This window comes from Petaurus breviceps, unplaced genomic scaffold, assembly GCF_028583685.1.
Source record: "Petaurus breviceps papuanus isolate PSGF00001 unplaced genomic scaffold, PetGlider_PUasm1.0 91133, whole genome shotgun sequence".
Lineage (NCBI taxonomy): Eukaryota > Metazoa > Chordata > Mammalia > Diprotodontia > Petauridae > Petaurus > Petaurus breviceps.
Window position 1 is genome coordinate 99,897,489 of NW_027187419.1, and position 16,106 is coordinate 99,913,594.

A 16,106-nucleotide genomic window follows, 5' to 3' on the forward strand; every position below is an offset into this window, starting at 1 on the left:
TCTGTAAGCTCCATGAGTAGAAAGAGCAGTATCTTATCTCAACTCTGTATATATGCAGAGCAATATTTCACATATATTATAAGTGTTTAATAAATTGCGGGGGGAAGGCCGGCGAGGGGGGTGGGGTAGCTAGATGGCCCAGTGGATAGAATGCTAGACCCGGAGTCAGGAAGACTCATCTTCCTTAGCTCAAATCTGGCCTCAAACACTTACTAGCTATGTTACCCTGTTTGCCTCATCTATAAAATGAGCTAGAGAAGGAAATGGAAAAGCACTTCAACATCTTTGTCAAGAAAATCCCAAATGGCATCACAAAGAGTCAAATGTGACTAAAAAAATGACTAAACAGCAACAAAATAAATGTATGTTGAAGTGCATATAAAATGAACATCTGCTCTGTCCCCTATACATTGAGACTTTGCCAGAACATTACTGGAGTTGGTATTAGCTAGTCTTAAAAGTACTGGTTTACATTATAAATAGCCCAATGCATCTACTTCATGCACATGAACTCTGGCTCAGCTAATTTACTAGCAGCCCATACTTTCTAGAAATAGGTGGGTTGGTCTCTCATGTGCAAGTCTCCCTGGGCTAGACACATTTCCTGGCATCACATTAACCTGCAATACCTTAAAGAAAACTAGACAAACTACTGATCACCTCAACTGTTCAAAAAAAAAAAAGCATAATGGGACTATGCAACAGCAGTAGTGGCAACCAAAAACTAACCCTAAGGCCCACCCTTGGTCCTGCACCTTCTTGACGTAACACGTTATAAAACAAAAGGATTAGGGCTTAGCTCAGATGTAGGAATCCAAGGATAAATGGGAAACAGAGTAACAAAAATAAAAGTACACAGATAAGCTACAAAACTATAGCAAAAAAGTAAACAAGGGCATCTGAGTATGTAATAAGAGACAGGCTGGGGATGCACTACATGAACTGTTTTGAAGTGTGATTTAAGAACACTTGGGGAGGTCAGTGGGTTCATGAAGTCAAAACTACTTTTTATAGTAAGATGAATATATTTTAATTTCAATTGATAAATATCAACAAATATAACCCCACAAATTTTTGTGGGGTCCTCGATTTTTAAGATTGTATAGTGGTTGGGGCGGCTAGGTGGCACAGTGAATAATAGAGCAGTGGCCCTGGAGTCAGGAGGACCTGAGTTAAAATCTGGCCTCAGACACTTAACACAAAAACTAGCCGAGTGACCTTGGGCAAGTCACTTAATCCCAACTGCCCTACCTTCCCCCCTCCAAAAAAAAAAAAAAGAGTGTATAGTGGTGCTAAGGCCCCTTTACAAAAAGTTTGAGAAGAAAAGAAGTAAACATTTATTAAATGCTTATTATGCATCAGGTACTGTGATAAGCTTTATAAATATCTCATTACAAAAATCATTTGATATATTTGTAAATACCTGATAAGTATGAGATCATGTGATCCTTTTAACAACTATGGAAAATAGATGCTATCATTATCCCCATTTTACAGTGGTATCTGCCCAGAAGAAAAGTTCCTTGAGGCCAGGGTCTAATGTCTTTTTTTTTATACCCAGCATCTAGCATATGCCTTTGCACACAGTAGGTGCTTAATAAATGACTGCTGAATTTGAAGTGACCTACGGCTGATTTTTTTTTAAAAAGGTAATACAACAGAATTTGATAGGCCACCATTTTATTGTGTATACCACAATAAATTCCAAATGGCTTAACAATCTAAAAATAAGAAGTCACACCAAAAAAAGAAAATTGGGAGAAAGATGATGGATAGCGAGATAATCAATAATTTAACAAGTCATAAAGGAGATATAGAAAGCAAAGCAGATAATTTTGACTGTTTCAAATTTAAAATCTGTGTTACCTTGATCATATCATTTAACTTCTCTTGTTCTCAATTTCATTACTTTTCAAATGCAGAGACTGGAACTACATGATCTCTTTTTTCCCTTGACCACTAAATCTATCATCCTAAATTTTGAAGGTAGAGTATAACTAAAACCAGACACTCTGAAGATCACATTATTATTTGAGATTAAAATTTCAAAGGAATTTTCTGAGATTTCCATAAAAATTTGTATTTCACATGAACAATGAAGAATCATGAACATAGAGAGAAATAAATGGTAACTTATAGAAGTAGCTTTTTGAAAATGTGTTTTAAGTTTAAATCATTGCAAAGTTATTGAGATTATCAAAGAAAATGGCAAAATGTTAGATAAACTGTTAATAATTTGGTTTTTCCAATTTATGGAATACTGTAATTCATTTTCCTAACCTAAGAGTAAATTAAATACATGTGCATAATCTTACACTAAGTGGTTTGGATATATCAACAGGCTTTCCCTTTGTAAAGTTACAAAGTTATAAATTTTTTTTCAAAAGTAGCATATGATACCAAAAGATCTTGAACCATTTTATTATAATGTTTACTAAATCTGGCACCATTCTATTCACTTAATTACTATAACCCCTTATCCATGCTTGATCTCATTTTGCCAATCATTCTTCCCAAGGATATGTCATGTTCTTTCTTGCTCTTCATTTGCATATATGGTGTGCTCCAAATGTCTTCCTTCTCAACCTCTACTTATCAAGATTCTACCCATTCTCTAAGACATAGTTCAAGTCCCATTACCTCCATGAAGCCCAGAGTGGTTTGTCCCTTTACAAACCAAAGTCTCAGTCAAAGTTTAACATTTTTTTTCCTGTGGCTCATATATATTGATGTCTTCCTAAATACATTCTTTGAGGAGGGTTCTTGACTTTAATATCATCTTTATGTCTAAAACCTAGTGCAGCACAGCTCTAGACAAAAAGCACTCAATAACTACTACTGATTGATTAGAGTGAATAAGTAAAAAAGGAACAAAAGCAAATTGAGTTAACAGGAATGTTATAGCACAGATGAAAACAGGAGAGTTCACTAAACCCAAGAAAGATTAAGAATGTTCCATACTGCAAAGAAGCACCTTGATTCAAGGAACATTTCAATTATATGTGAATAGGCTATTTTCAAATCTTATCCACTAGAAGCTTCACAGGAGATGAGCATAAAAAATAAAATAATACCAAGGATATTAACTCCTTGAGAGTAAAAAGTACGTCATGTTTATAAATACCTTCAATGTCTAGCAGAGTGCCTTAATATTTACTGAAATAAAATCAAATAGACTGTCCCAAGGAATTAGTTAATGCATATTATATATTTGAATTAAGAGACTTTACTTTCAAAGAAGTTACAAGAAAATATAAAGTAAGCAAAATAGTGAAACCTGACATAAAAATCACTCTCTCATACATATTAACATGTCTTAACTTCTTCCTACAAAATAAAGGGATCCTTTGAAAACTCTATTTAAATAACTCAATATAAATAAAAGTGTTTATTAAAGCAACACTTACTTTAGCTCCAACACTGCAACTTCCAGTGCTCCCAGTGCTTCCACTTACAACTCCTGTAAATCGAGCTTCCAATAATTCTTGCCTTCTTGGATCTAAGCTGTGAAGCTCATCCATTGCACCTATGAAAAATATATCTAGTTAGTTATGGTTTGCCATTGATTAGATGAATGGTTCAAGTAAATGAAATACAAACATACCAATCTTAACAATGACTTTATACAACAGCAACTCTCAGAAAATGGTATGTTGTCGTCCTATTATACAAAATGCTTCTCTGAATTACTGTAGCACTTTTATGGTCACTTATTTGGGTGTTTAATCATACCACCCGCCCTTCCATTATGTAACTATTTCAATTATGTGGATCTTCTTTCCCAAATTATACCTAAATTATTAATGTCAACACTTTATAAAAAGCCATCTCATCTCAGCACCTGACAAAGGACTCTGCACATAGGTACTCAAATATCAGAATGAAAGATGTTTCATGTTGAGGAATGAAAGGTTCTTCAAATGTCATTCAACTGCCTTCAACTGTCATTTTAAGAACCAAGTTATATAATTTTAAAATGGCACAAGATGTAGAAATGAAAAACCAATTTTAATCAAAACTTTCTGAGAATCACTAGGGTGTGACTAAAAGTGGGGGAAATAGATAAACAAAGTAATCTCCTACAGACCTAGGCCACAACAAATTATACCAGTCTATCTTCAAAAGAGCCCTTGCTACTATTTGATAATTCTTTTATCCCTATTCTTTTACTAAGATCTGCAGAAAACAGTTTATTCTCCTGTTAATTTCCCATCAACTCCCTACATTATCTTTATCCACAATGTCTTATATATAACAGACATTTAATAAATGCTTGTGGGATTGATTAGCTATTTTACTGAGCCTTCTAGACTTTTCAAGCACTTCATTCCACCCATTACCAATGAATCTACTCTTACCCTCTACTTCAATAAGAGGAGGTTATTCTAGTTGAGTTCCTGTACCTACACTAATTCTCCATGTCTTTTCCTTTAAATCTCTGAACAATTACTCCTTTTGTGTCCTTAATCCCATGTCTAACTCCTGATGGACTTTGCTCCTATACTTGCACTGGCCCAGGCTGGCATAATCTGCTAGCTCCTCTAGCCCTGCAACTGCACTGCCTTCAAACAGAGAGAGACCTTTCAACTTTACAAAGATCTTAAATTTGGTCCTCCTGCTCCAATTAGCTCCCATTTTACTTGTTCCTTTCGAAGCACTTTCAAACTTCCATCTAGTAGTGTATACTGTTTGTCATCCAACAGGACTCTAGAAAGCTCCCTTTTCCCCTTATCTCTCTTACAACTTCTTGCTTATTATCCCCTATGTTCTCCTCCTTTAGTCTATAATAAAGTTATCCCACATTCCCACCAAGACAGCCATTCTACATAATAATAGCTAACACTGATATACAGCTTTACAAATATTATTTTATTTGATCCTTACAAGTAGATACGTTACTTGCAGATTTTGCATTTGTGAATTCACCTACTCCCTAAAAATTATTTATAAATCCCAAATCAATACTTGCAGAACTTTCATAATCATGCCCAGAGTGGCAAGAAATTTGAGTCACCCAATGTACATACTTCCAGCTGAGGTCAAATAAGGAGATGTTCTGCCTCCTTGTTTCAGCTCTCATACTATAAACAAGTTTCCTTTTCCAGATCTAGTTACTGCAATGATTTCTGTATATTTCATGCTTTTTGTTAGTGATTTTGCTGTTTAAAATAGCCCTCAAGCATAGTGCTTAAGCGCTATCTGGTGTTCCTAAGTGTAAGAAGACTGGGATATGCCTTACAGAGAAAATATACTAGATAAGCTTCATTCAGGCATGAGTTATATAGTGCTATTGGCTATGAGTTCAATGTTAACAAATCAACAATACAGGACATCCAGAAAATGGAAGAGGAAATTGCTAATTTGTATGTGAGGCAAAGTAAATGTTGTGATCAGTGACTCACAGGAACCTAACCTGTATTTCTCCTAGAAACAATGGTTCAGTATCTAATTCAGTGTTCAATGTGACTTTATAGAACATAACTACGGCAAATGATTAAAACTGACCGTACCATTATTATCCCCATGTTACTGATGATGAAACTGAGGCAACAGAAGATAAATGACTTGCCCAGGATCACATAGCTAGTAGGTGTCAGAGTCCGGATTTGAACCCAAAAGATCAAACTGTTTTGTGGACTGCAAACAGAATGTTGGATTGAAACTTTTATTTCATCAGTGTGGGTATTTACTCCCAGTATGGAAATTCCCTTCACTATTACAGATCATACACTCCTCTATAACTTAAAAGCTACACTGGGGCACTGAGACATTAACTGAATTATCTTTAAATATACAACTAGTATTTATCAGAAGCATGGCTCAAACTCAGGTCTTCTTTACTTCAGGGTCAGAGCTCTGCCCATTGTATCACTTGTATTCTAGATTCTATCCCCTCTTATCTTCTCCATTAAAGTACTACCTCAATCAGCCTCATTGTAATCTTCAACCTCTGCTTATCTACTGGCTCCTTTCCTGTGGCCTACAAACATTACCTTCAAACAACTTAACTTCACTAGACCCTTCAATCCCTCAAGCCATCATCCTATCTCTCCTTCCTTTCTAGGGCATTCTACACACCTTATTTCCACTTCCTATCCTTTCATTTCTCCATCTCTGCCAGGTGCATAGATCTTCATCATTCAACTGAAAGTGATTTTTCCAAAGATGCAAATGATTTTTTACTTGCTAAATATCTTGGCCTTTTCTCACAATGACCCATAGGCAACTAAAATGCAACATGTCTACAATAAAACTTACCCTTTCCCTCAAACCTATCCCTTTTCCAATTTTTCCTATTATTGTCAAAGGCACCATCATCCTTCTAGTCATCCAAGTTCAAAACCTCAGCATAATTATTGACTCTCACCCACTCTCACATATTCAATCAGTTGCCAGATATTATCAATTCTAACTTTTAGAAAAACTTGCCTCTTTTAACAAGTCCGCTTTTCTCTGCTTACATAGCTTTCATCACCTCTATTAAACTATTAGAAAGCCTAATTGGTCTCAGTGTCAAGTCTGCTCATTCCAATCAATCTTTCACAAAGCCACCAAAGTGATCTACAAAAATACGTATATGACTAAGTCACACCCTATCCACAAAGTCCAGTGATTCCCTAATACACCCCTCTCTTTGGCATGTGAAGCTCTTCACACAGAATCAGACATAACTGAAATGAATGAACAACAAAACAACATATGAAAGGCAAGGAAGTAGAAGGAAAAGGTGATGAATAAAAGGGAGTCTGTTTATAATAAGACAGGCAGAGTATATAACCAGAGCAAATAAATTGAGCAGGTATGAGAATATGGCAGTGAAACTATGTGTACCTAAAACGATAATTGTGTATAAATGTGCTCATACTGCTTCTCTGGCCAGAAAAGTCCTCCTTCTTCTAACCTATTAATATCCAAGTCCTATCAAAGGTTTCAGAAGGCTCAGTTCAAGTCATACTTCTTTCACAAGGGCTTCCCTAAAAAAACTACCTTCCCTAATCACTTCCTCTTCTCTAAACTCCCATGACATTTATAGTCAGTTTCACATTTACTGTTATCCTTTCCACATCACTGGGGTTAGGGGTGCAGTGCTCCCCTCCCCCAACTGGAAAATCTAAGCAAACAACTTCATGTCTGCTTCCCAATACATTCACCGTTTTTGTCCCTCCCTTCATACCAGAGAAGAAGTTTGATTTTTCTTTTACATTACTTTATTATAAAATTTGGTATTTATGATATTAAAAGATAAAATATGTTGATATTATACAATGCTGTATACACATATTTTATGCATTTCTGAGTTTCTAAACTTTTTTCTGTTATTTATTAGCCTTCGTATGTCATCTGACACTTCCACAAAACTCCCAAAAATTCCCACTTAAATTCTTATGCTGATTGAAGACAGATTGAGTGGCAATGGAGAAAGTCAAGATATGAAAAGTATAACTGTAATTATGTTTCATGGTATGTTTTTTTTGCTTGGTGTTGTTTCATATCTGTTAACCTTTTGCCCCAGTTCAGGTTCAAAACAATACAGTGCACATACAGGCAATGGTAGTGGCAGTAAAGGATATTTCACCATTTTGCTCCTATAGCTTTTACTGAAAATCTACAAAGAACTAACCCTAATTATGAATCAGTGAATGGAGAGGAAGTGTCTGTCAAATGTATCAAGAATAACTAAAGAGAAGGAATCCTAATACTCTATCACATAATATCAGTTTCATTTCACTGATTATCTGGCAGATCTTAGCTACCTTGTTTACCCAGCTGATACTCATATATACCAGCACATAATAAAGACTGGATCAAAAAGATTTATGTGCAAATAACTAATTTCAAGGTAGTGGGGGTAGAGGTCGTGAGGATGATGAAAAGACTGGAAGAGGAAAAAAAGGGTGTGGCCAGAATACTATAGTAGAAATATACTATAATACATAGTATAATATAGTAGTATTGTTTCTATTTTGTTACAATCTAGTCCCAGGTTAACTTAACTAAAAAAAAAAAAAAAATCTGGTTTTGTTCCCTAAAAGCCTCACTCCCCATTCTCCCTTTTTCCCTCCACATAAAAATACAGATATTTTTATAATTTTTCTTACTGAAAATTTCCTTTTGTGACTTGTTTAGAGTCCTTCCTGCCATTTATGTCTGCTTCCCAACACTTTCACTGTACTTGCTCTTCTGAGGTAGCTTCACAAAGTTTAGTTAGATCCAAGACAAAAACTCTTAGTAAAGTATAAAATAAATGCTCTTTGATTCAAAAAAAAGTTAAATAAATACTAAATATTAAAGAAAAATGAATTGAGCTCATGGATAAACCTTTTGTTTAGAAGGATCTTTCCATTTAAAAAACTGACAACACTGACAAAGTACAGCCCTACAGAAAATGCTGAAAATATACTGGTTTAATGATCCATCATAGATTCAAAGTAATAATTCATTTATCTATTTCCCTAATCACTCCATGACAGTCACAATATATTTTTATATTTAAACACATTATTATAGAATCACACAGAGAATTGGAAGGGATTTCCATATCACCTAGTTTAACCTCTACCCTTCGAAGCATTAATCCTTTCTGTAACATCTGTCCAAAATAAGTCTCTAGCTTAAAAATTTCCAATAATGAACAATCTTACTACATTCTAGAACAGCTCTAAGAATCAGAATTTTTTTTCCTTCTGTCAAATGGAAAAATGTTTCTTAAATTTTTGTCCTTTAGAGTCATGCAATCCCTTCTCCATATTTCAACCATCTGAACAATTTGAAGATGACTATAATATCCCAATAAAGAACTTCACACCACACCACCCATCTCCAGTCCTTTTTCAAGCTATCATCACTGACACGGTTTCTAGCAATAAAATTTGTCAACATAATTAAAATGTAAGTTCCTTGAGAATAAATATAATACTTGGCATGTAATAGGCACTTAATGTTTGTTGCTTGATTGATAATTTTTAAACGTGACACCCAACACTGGGCACAACACAACTTTAGTTATGCAGTAAGACCATGTCCTCCCTTTGCTTTGGACAATACACTAAGGTAGCCAAGTCTGAAACAGAGAAGCATTGCATAAAGGGCTGGTCTTAAGAGTCAAGAATAAATATACTGGGTTTGAGCCTCTGAAAGATACTAGTTGTAAAACCAAAGATAAGTCAATTAACATCTCAGTGCTCCACACAACTCTATGCAAAGAAAAAGCTGACAAGTTAAGGCAATTTCCATACTGAGAGAAATTCTCCACAGTGATGAAATAAAAGTGGCTTGCAATCCACAAAACCCTTTAGTCTTTTGAGCAATGATATCTCTCTGTTCACATGTTTCCCATCAAGTCCTTGTGCTTAACTCAAGTGTAAAACAATTGTTTCTATTGAATTTGCTCATGTAAGTACACTGTTTCAGTCTGCAAAGATATCTTTGGATCCCACTTCTATCATCCAAGGTAGAAGCTATCCCTCTCTACTTTGTACCATCTTCAACTTTGATAAATATACCACCTAGGCCTTCATTCAAACAATTAATATTTGTGCACAAGTTTTCTCCCCTCCAATAGAATATAAAGCTGTTTGCTGGCAGGTATTACTTTGTTTTTATCTTTCTATCCCCAGCAGCTAACAGTGCACTTCATTTAAAAACTGCTTTTTTAACTGAATTAAAGAAAATTATACTTAAATTGACTGAATTTATATCAAAGAGGAATGGTCAAAAGCTACCTCAAAAACTGCACAGCTTTAGAGTTAAGAACTAAGGCCAATTCAGATACTGTTTTCTTCTTTTATAACTACTTTACCCTTCTCATAGTCACTAAAGAAACTGAGGAAAGCAAACCATTATCTCCCTAACAATCTTTCATCTTCAGAAAATTAAGAGCCCTTTAATGATAGGTCAGTTTATAAAGAATACTTTATTATCTTTATTCAAAATCATGGGTGGAAAAAAATAGCCAAACAATTTATGAACAGGAGATAGAGAGCGTTGTGAGCTGCAAAATGGCTAAGTTTGATTACATTAAATTAAAAAGAGTTTATACAAATAAAACCAATAAAGCCAAGATCAGAAGGCAAGCAGAAAATTGGGGAGGAAAATTTATGGACAGTTCCTCAGATAAAGGTCTCATATCTCAAATATATAAAGAACTTTGTCAAATCTATAAGAATACAACTCATTCCCCGACTGATAAATAGTCAAAGGAGATGAACAGGCAGTTTTCCAATGAAGAAATAAAAACAATCTATAATCATAAAAAATGCTCTAAATCATTAGTGATTAGAGAAATGCAAATTAAAACAACCTTGTAAAGTTCCTTATATTTTACATTATATTTTAACCCGATTGAAATGAGGCTCAAACTACTAAGCTACTTCTCTTGACTCCCATAAAGAAAAGCAAGCAAAAAAGTTCTCTTGATTGCCACTCATTTATGTAAATGAAATTTGAGGATATTGAACATGATTTGTGTCCAAAGAAAACTAAAATAAAGAGAAAATGAATGAGATTTTATTTGGACTTTTTATACACTTAGACGAAACTCAAATACTTATTAAATGAAAATAAACAACAATTTGTTCACTAAAAGTTAAGCTGCTGGGTTAAAACTGAAAAAAGCTGGTTGTATGATCAATGCTTTATAGAATTCTATAACTGAACAGAACTTTTGAGAAATCACCTAGTCCTAGAGTATAACCTGTATTTAACAAATGTTCCTCCACCACATACCTAAAACAAGTGGTCATCAAGCCTTGTAATGTAATGCAAAGGAAAGGCAACTTCCCAAGGTTCAGAATACCAGCATAGGTGCTCTCCATTTTATTCAGTGACAAAGCAAGAACAGAGAAGATCAAAACATGACATCATTCCAAATACAGCATTTACTAAGTGTGATTAAATAATCTCCAAGTACTACCCCACCCCAGGACCTTCCATTCATTCAATCAATTACAAAGTCCCTGTTCTAAATACTACTCCACCCCTAGGCTGTACCTTCATTTAGTCCACCACAAAGCCCCTCTTCTCAAATGGAGATTAGTTTCCAACCATAAGTAAAGTACATTCATTTGTTCAATCATAGAACACAAAAAGGTCAAAAGTTCCCCACCCCTGGATCACAATTGAATCTACCCCAGAGTTACATCAAGTTTAAGCACAGCACTTAATAACCAAATGGAGGTCTTTTCTTCATCTAGGTAAGTTCTCAGCAATCTTAGTTCCTGGGGGGACAAGGCTTAGCAAGGCCACAAGATACATTGCCAGTCCCTTCATTAATTCATCCTCTGTCTGTAGAACAGTCCTAGAACCCCTGAAAACATTAGCAAAACCCTCTCCCAGGATTTCTGTAAACATACAACAAGAAAATCCTTCTTCAGGGCTTCTGAACCAACAGAAAGGTTCCCGGACCCCTGCAACAACAGCACTGTCCTTCACCAGTGGACAGTATTCACTCTGTCTGCAGGACAGTCTCAGGAGCTCTTAGCCAACAGCCAGGTTCTAGGACTTCTTCAACAGGACAGTCTTTCACCAGTGGACAAATCTGGCAAAACAACATCAAAACAGACAGACAAAGTACCAGCAAAACAGCCATGTCTCCTCAGTCCTTGGCAGCTCAGGAGGCAGGTCTCAAAAGTCCAGGGCAATTCAAAGTGGCCCCCAGCAATTCTCTCAGTCTCTCTCTCTGCCTCCATGAGGGTGCTGCTTCCAAAAAGTTCTTCTGCCTCTCTCTTGTGTCTCTCCAAATCTACGTCACCAGCTCCTCCCAGTTCAGGACTCTCTTTTCAAGTCAACAAGTCCATCCCACAGGTGGGATTAACAAGCTCTGGGTTTTAACACAATGAGTTTGAAAACCAAGCCAATACAGAGGAATCTTTATATTCCATTACTATCACAAGCCTTTACTTTCAACTTCAAGATTTCCAATGAGGAACTCAATGACATCATGAGTAAGCAACATATTCCACTTCTAGACAGCTCTAATTATTAGTAAGTGTTTCCTTATGATGAATAATAGTTCACATTTCTATAGCACTTTGGGATTATGAAGTGTTTTTCCACAAAACTATAACATGATAAAGGGCATATATCATTATCTTTCCTTTACACAAATAAACCATGGCTCAGGTATGTGAAGTAACTTACTCAAAGTCACACAGCTAATAAATTGCAGATCCATGATTTTAAGCCAGGTTTCCTCAAGGATAAGTCATAAAATAATTGAATTTTTGAGTTGGAAGGGACCTCAGCAGTCACTTAGTCCAATGCTTAATGAAGATGAGTCACCATAACAATTTATCTAACACCTTAAAGACCTTCAATGAGAGGGAACCCATTTATTACTTTGTGAGAAAGCCCAGTTGTTATATTTTTAGAGAAGTTGTTGGCCTCTTCACAATTTTCATGCATTACTTCTGGTTCAGTTCATTGAAGCAAAACTGAAAATGCTTAATCCCCTTTCCTGGAGGCAATCCTTCAAATACTTGAACATAGCTATCATATCCAGAGAAGGGAATCCCTAATGGGGAAGGGCCTTGAGGCCATCCCATACCATATCAGCATCAGTTGAAGGAACTGGGGTTATTTAGCATAGATAAGAGCAGACTTACAGGGAACAAGATGGCGGTGTACCTAAATCTCAGTTTCCTTGATATGTAAAATGAAGAAACTGAGCTAAAATGACCTCTAAAACCCATTTCAGAACTGAATCAATGAACCTATAATCCTAATCCTAAAAAAGTGATAAGAAAGAAGGACTGAATCCAGGATTCTCTTCCCCTTTCAACTCCATGGCTCTTTCCATACATAAAAGAGGTATAAAACAAACAAAAAACTAATGATAACAAAATAATTGGCTACAAATAAGCTACTTCTATCATCAGACAACTTTAATGTTATTGAGAAATAGCCTAGGATAGGAGTGCTTAACCTGGAGCCAAAACACAATAAGGCTCAAATAAAGCAATACTTACAAACCATTGTTAGCTCTTATCATTATTACCATTACTTTAATCATGATACAAACCAAATACAGAAGAGAAAGGAGATAGGTCAAAAATGTTAAAGTGCAATGGATTAATAACTTACTATAAAATTAATGTTAAATGGAGAAGATTGAATCCAAATTTTAAACTTCAAGAAATTTGAGAGGCATGGCATAGTGAATGAAGAGACAGTCATGGAGTCCGGAAAAGCTAGGTTCAAGCATTTACTCTTGTTATTATTGAATCCTTGACAATTTCCAAGTTTCATTAGCTGAATATAAACATTAAGTGGAATTCAGTTCTACTTGTACACTGCCTTAATGTAAGTCAAATACAAACTCCTCAGATTGTCATTTAAAGTCCTTTGAAATGTCTCCTGCCTATCATTTCAGATTTACTTAACACTGCCCTCCTTTACACACTTTATTTTCCAAACTGGCTTATCTCAGCAGTCTCTCAATCCTGCCTTAGCATAGACGAACCCCGTTCCTAGAATTCTTGACCTCTTAGAATCCCTCACAACTTCAAGGTTCTGGAAACCTCTTCCTGAGGTCCTTGGTTAGTACTCTCTCTGCCTTCAAATTATCTTATATTAATTTATACATTTGTATACTATAATGCCAGGAAGAACATAAGCTTGTTAAGGGGAAAGGATTATTTTTTTTTCCTTTTGTCTTTCTATTCCTAACACCTAGAACAGTACTAGACAGACTAAGTTGCTAATAAACACTGGCTGAACTTAAATGAATGGCTTCTCCTTCCTTTCTCCACACAATCCCTGGAAAAAGCCATCTATATTCCCTGCCATTGCTTCTTCTCTCTCTCTCATTCCTCAACTGCCTGCAATTTGGCAGATGACTTCCATAAACTCAACTCAAACTGTTCTCTCCAAAGTTACCAATGACTTCCTAATTGCCAAATCTGATTGTCTTTTCTCAATCCTAATCTTCCTTTCTGCTGCACATAACACTGTTAACAACTATACACTCCTGGATGGACTGGACTCTCTTCTTTGGGCTTTTGGTAGCACTAATCTCTCCCGGTTTTTCTCCTGTCTGATCGATCCTTCCTTTGCTGAATCGTCCCTCACATCACACTCCTCTAACCGTGTGTATTCCCCAAGGTTCTGTTCTGGGCCATCTCAGCTTCTGTCCCCTCCCCGCCCTCCAACTCCTCCCACCCCCATTCCTTCCCCTTCTTCTTGGCAACCTCAGTGGCTGACATAGGTTTAACTATCATATTTATGCAGACTTATATACCCAAGCCATAGTCTCTTCTCTAAAGTCTCTCACCAACTGCCTAATGGATACTTCAAACTAGATATCCCAGAGAAATTTCAAACTCAACAGGTCCAAAACAGAACTGATTATCTTTTCCCTAAAACCCTCTCTTCTTCCAAAATTCCCTATTTCCTCAAAGGCACTAACATAGATTAAGTAACCTTGGCATTATCCTTAATCCCTCACTTACCCCCTACTACTCTCCCTCCCCACCTCCACACATGCAACCAATTGCCAAATCTTGCCTTTTTTAAACCTCTTTAGCATTTTTTATTTTTAAAAAAATTCTGACAACCTTCCTTGTACCCAATACTCCACCCACAAATACAAAGAGAAAAATGAAACCTTTTAACAAATTAAGCATTACCAAGCCCCCAAAAAGGGATATATTTTACCTTTTCCAAAAATTTAGGTGTCATTCTAAAAAATGGAATCTATTACCTTCCCTCTGGAAGTTCATAAGTAGCACAGATTGTTGGTCCCCTAGAATCATGACTGATCATCATGTCAGAAGTTTAAATCTTTCAAAGATATTTTTCTTTACAATGTTTTTTGTCACCATGTAACTTGTTCTCCTGGTTCTGCTCACTTCATTCTGTATTACTTAGTAAAGTTTTCTAAGGTTTCTCAGATACCATTTCTTTAATCGTTTCTTACAGAGCAATATTTCTGTTACAACCACAATTTGCTCATCCATTCCCCAATTAATGAGAAACCCTTTTGTTTCCAGATCTTTAGTAAAATCAAAAAAGGGCTTCTAGAAATATTTTTTGTACACTTGGACCCTTCCCCTCTTTTGGATCCCTTAGATTATACTTCTAACTCATTTTATAGATATTTCAAGGTACAGATGGGTAAAGCGGACTATCCAAGATCAGAGAGTGTCCAATGTTAGAGAAAGGACAAGAATCCAAAGTCCTCATTCCTTATTAGATATTCTTTTCTTTTCACTGCCATGTCTCTTTACATGGTAATTACTTAAGTTTCTTATCTCCTATGCTAGATCACAGGCTCCTTTAGAGTACTGTCCACATTTTACTTTCTCATATGCTCATACAACACCAAGCAAAATATTTAATGTCAGCTACATGAATAAATTTTAAAATTTATGTTTTGCATATTTTAGTCAGTTTGTAGGAGAAAAAAAGAGGTCATCACTCAAATAAGGAAACAAAAAAATGCAATAATGATTAATTTCAGGGCCCTAGTAAATTTTTTTTTTAAGCAATCGGGGTTAAGTAACTTGCTCAAGGTTACACGGCCAGGTGTTTGTGGGTGTGTGCCAAGTATCTGGGCCTGGATTTGATTCCCAGGTCATACCGACACTGGAGCCAGTGCTCTTACTCGCTGTGCTACCTGGTGTGATAGTAATGGCATTTAAAGATTCCCCTGTATTGGCTTGGTTTTCAAATTGATTGTGTTAAAACCCAGAGCTTGTTAATCCCACCTGTGGGATGGGCTTGTTGATGTGAAAAGAAAGTCCTGAACTGGGAGGAGCTGGTGACGTAGATTTGGAGAGACAAGAGAGAGGCAGAAGAACTTATTTTTTTGGAAGCAGCACCTTGTGGAGGGAGAGAGACTAAGAGAATTGCTGGTGGCCGCTTTGAATTGCCCTGGACTTTTGAGACCTGTCCCCTGAGCTGCCAAGGACTGAGGAGACATGGCTGTTTTGCTGGTACTTTGTCTGTCTGTTTTGATGTTATTTTGTCAGATTTGTCCACTGGTGAAAGACAGTCCTTTTGTTGAAGAAGTCCTGGAACCTGGCTGTTCACTAAGAAGCCCTGAGACTGTCCTGCAGACAGAGAGTGAATACTGTCCACTGGTGAAGGACAGTGCTGTTGTTGCAGGG

General features: G+C 36.1%; 1 protein-coding gene across 2 annotated transcripts in view; it reads right to left on the bottom strand.

The window, feature by feature from the left end:
* The window catches only part of TLK1 (tousled like kinase 1), a 181,876-nt gene that overhangs the window by 119,656 nt on the left and 46,114 nt on the right, over positions 1–16,106 (bottom strand). For both annotated transcript variants that reach the window (XM_069079680.1, XM_069079679.1), the window contains exon 2: positions 3,408–3,526. In XM_069079680.1, the coding sequence (XP_068935781.1) occupies positions 3,408–3,521 (114 nt within the window). In that variant the 5' untranslated portion in view covers positions 3,522–3,526. The remainder of the gene's footprint in view (positions 1–3,407; positions 3,527–16,106) is intronic.